This window comes from Cystoisospora suis (genome assembly GCF_002600585.1).
Source record: "Cystoisospora suis strain Wien I chromosome Unknown contig_1053, whole genome shotgun sequence".
Lineage (NCBI taxonomy): Eukaryota > Apicomplexa > Conoidasida > Eucoccidiorida > Sarcocystidae > Cystoisospora > Cystoisospora suis.
This window is the reverse complement of record NW_027153854.1, coordinates 341-3,118: the sequence shown is the minus strand read 5'-3', so window position 1 is coordinate 3,118 and position 2,778 is coordinate 341. Positions and strand designations below refer to the sequence as shown.

The 2,778-nt window shown below is 43.6% G+C and overlaps 1 protein-coding gene across 1 annotated transcript in view; it reads left to right on the top strand.

Annotated features, from left to right (window-relative positions):
* Positions 1–323: 323 nt before the first annotated feature.
* Positions 324–2,778, top strand: part of CSUI_002525 (dynein heavy chain) — a gene marked incomplete at its 3' end in the record, with an annotated part of 2,795 nt that continues 340 nt past the window's right edge. Inside the window, exons 1-2 of the mRNA XM_068062725.1 lie at positions 324–535; positions 1,439–2,111. Of these exons, the coding sequence (XP_067925299.1) occupies positions 408–535; positions 1,439–2,111 (801 nt within the window). The remainder of the gene's footprint in view (positions 536–1,438; positions 2,112–2,778) is intronic.

The following is a 2,778-nucleotide window of genomic DNA, read 5'->3' as shown; positions in this document are numbered from 1 at the left end:
GGGGGAGAGGGTTCATATGATTTACCTCTCTGTTGTATATAGAAACATAGAAGGAAGTGTGTATGAAAGTAAGCACAATTTCTATAGATTGCGGAGGGGCTCATGGCATGCAGTGGACGATGTCTTAGACTATGAGAGGAGCATGTGAAGCAAAAGAATATAACATTCGAGATTTCTTTGTGTAAATCTGTTTATGTCTTAAAGAACGACCGCTGTATATCTCGCATCGTTCGCCTTCTGTCTACGTTTCTTATTCTCCCTTCTCATTTCTTTCTTCTTTTTCTTTTTCTTCTTCTTCTTCTTTTCTTTCTCGTGTTCTGTAGACGGGTTTGCGTGAAGGGAGGCCCAGTATCGAGCTTTTAGATAAGCAAGTGAAGTTGTCGACGAACGTGGGGATTTTCGTGACGATGAATCCAGGATATGCAGGCAGATCAAATCTCCCAGATAACCTTAAGCAGCTCTTTAGAGAGATTGCTATGATCGTACCAGATAAGCAACTTATCGCCCAAGTAACGCTCTTTGCTCAGGGATTTAGGTAAGTCAAGAAAAGAAGGTTCGATGGATGCCCTCCGAGAAGTTAGGCTTGGTCTCTCCGTGTCTATAGATAGAGAGGTGTAGAAAGAGGGGAAGAGAGAAAGGAAGAGAGAGAGGGAAAGAGAAAGAATGAAAGAGAGAGAGATGTGTAGAGAAGATTCTTCTCGTTCTTCTTGACCTGTTTGGAGTTGTTTAGAGGCAAGAAGAAGACCAGGTGAAGAGGAGAGTTTTATGAAGAATGAGGATCGAGACTGAGGAGGAAAGAAGATGGAAAAGAGAAAGATAGATGGAGAGATCAACAGATTCACAAGAAGAAGTCTTTGCAATAGGGAGGCTGGAGGAGAAAGACGAAACAGATGAAGAAGAAGATGTAGAGAAATGAGGTGTGAGGATGGAAGAAGAGAAGAATGAAGAGACAGGAGAATGGAGACAGGGGAGGGAATGGGAGAAGCTTTTTTATTCTATAGTCAGTTACACATGGTAGAAAGCTTCTGTGTTCGTGGCGGATAGTAAAGTGAAAGGTTAGCATGAGGATCATGAGAAAGAAGAAGGAGAGGCAAGCATGGAGCTTGGCCTTCTTCTTCTTGTTGATGATGTATGTCTATGCCGGGATACGTCACAAACATGCCTATCTTGATGAAAGGGCAGTGGCGAGTAGACATACATCTACATATACGTAGATACGTATTCTACATAGATCGACATACTATTATACACACAAAGGCGCCCATACATATGTCTACACATATACACATATCTCTAGATAGCCGTACCCACACCCTCCATACATGTCTATGGGTTTCTCTCGTTCAACTCATATCTCTTTCTTCCTTCGCTTTTTCTTTCCTTACCTTTCCCTTTCCCGTGTTTCCTTTCCTTCTTTCTTTTCTTCCCCTCCCTCCAGATCAGCGGAGCGTCTCGCGAGTAAAATTATATCTCTCTTTGACTTGTGTGACCGACAGCTCTCTAAGCAGCCTCACTACGACTTCGGTTTACGTTCTCTCAAGTCCGCTCTCAACAGTGCTGGAAGTCTAAAGCGCCAGAGGCTTCTCGCGGGCAACGCGGACAGCAGCTCCTCCTCATCATCCTCTTCTTCTGGAGATGAAGAAGATGTAATTCGTGTAGAAGAGAATCTTCTCTTACGGTCTGTGTGTGATACGGTGGTTCCCAAGTTGGTCGCCCAAGATGTCCCTCTGTTAAGATCTCTTCTCTCAGGGGTCTTCCCAGGCTCGGATATCACGATGCTCGAAGAGAAGGTGCTATGCGATGAAATCGAGCGCTTATGTAGCCTACGACATATGAAGTGCCAAGGTGAATGGAGAGAGAAGGTCCTTCAGCTCTATCAGATTCAAAAGTTACAGCATGGCGTTATGCTTGTAGGGCCTGTAGGGACAGGCAAATCAGGAGCTTGGAGAATCTTATTAGATGCCATGGAGAAGCTGGATGGGGTGAAAGGAATTGCTTATGTCTTAGATCCTAAGGCGGTACCGAAAGAGCAATTGTATGGACGTCTTGATTCAACCACCCTTGAATGGCAGGATGGAGTCTTCACGGCTATCTTAAGAAAGATTCTACAGGTAAAAAGGATTAAGATGGATTTAACGAAGATGCTCAACGCACGAAGGATGGAATCGATGGTCTCTCTGTGTCGTTGTTTCTTAATCTATCGCTAAGCTACCTATGCTTCATCTGTCTATCATCTGTCCTTCGTATATCCATCGATCAATCTGCCCCTGCCTGTCGATCCATGGTCTATTTGTAATCTATCTGTTCAGTCGATCTCTCGGTGTATCTTCAGTCTGCTTGTATGAGTGGCTATAGTCTATGTGGATGTCTGTGGTAAGTGTTTAGCTCTCTGATGCAATACAAATAGAAGATCGCGTTAAGTTTCTATGGAGGGTCTTCTTGTTCGTCTTCTTCTTCTGTAAAGGGGGTGTCAATTATTTCTCTTTCATTCTATCATACGTCAGCAACTACTCGATACCTTAGGAGGGAGATATCTATATTCAACTCTCTCCTGCGAGGCTGCTTCTGTCTCATATCTCTTCTTCGCGCCTTTCTCTTCCCTTTCCTTTTTCTCTCCGAATCTCACCTCCGCCTCCATTCGTTTTCTTCTCTTCGTCTTTCCCCTATTTATCGCGTTTTCTTCTTCTTCTTTAGTTTCTCTTTCTTTCTCTCTTCGGCCCTCTTACCTATTTCTTCAGCTTTCTTTCTTTCTCTTTCTATCTTTCTTTCTTTGTTTCT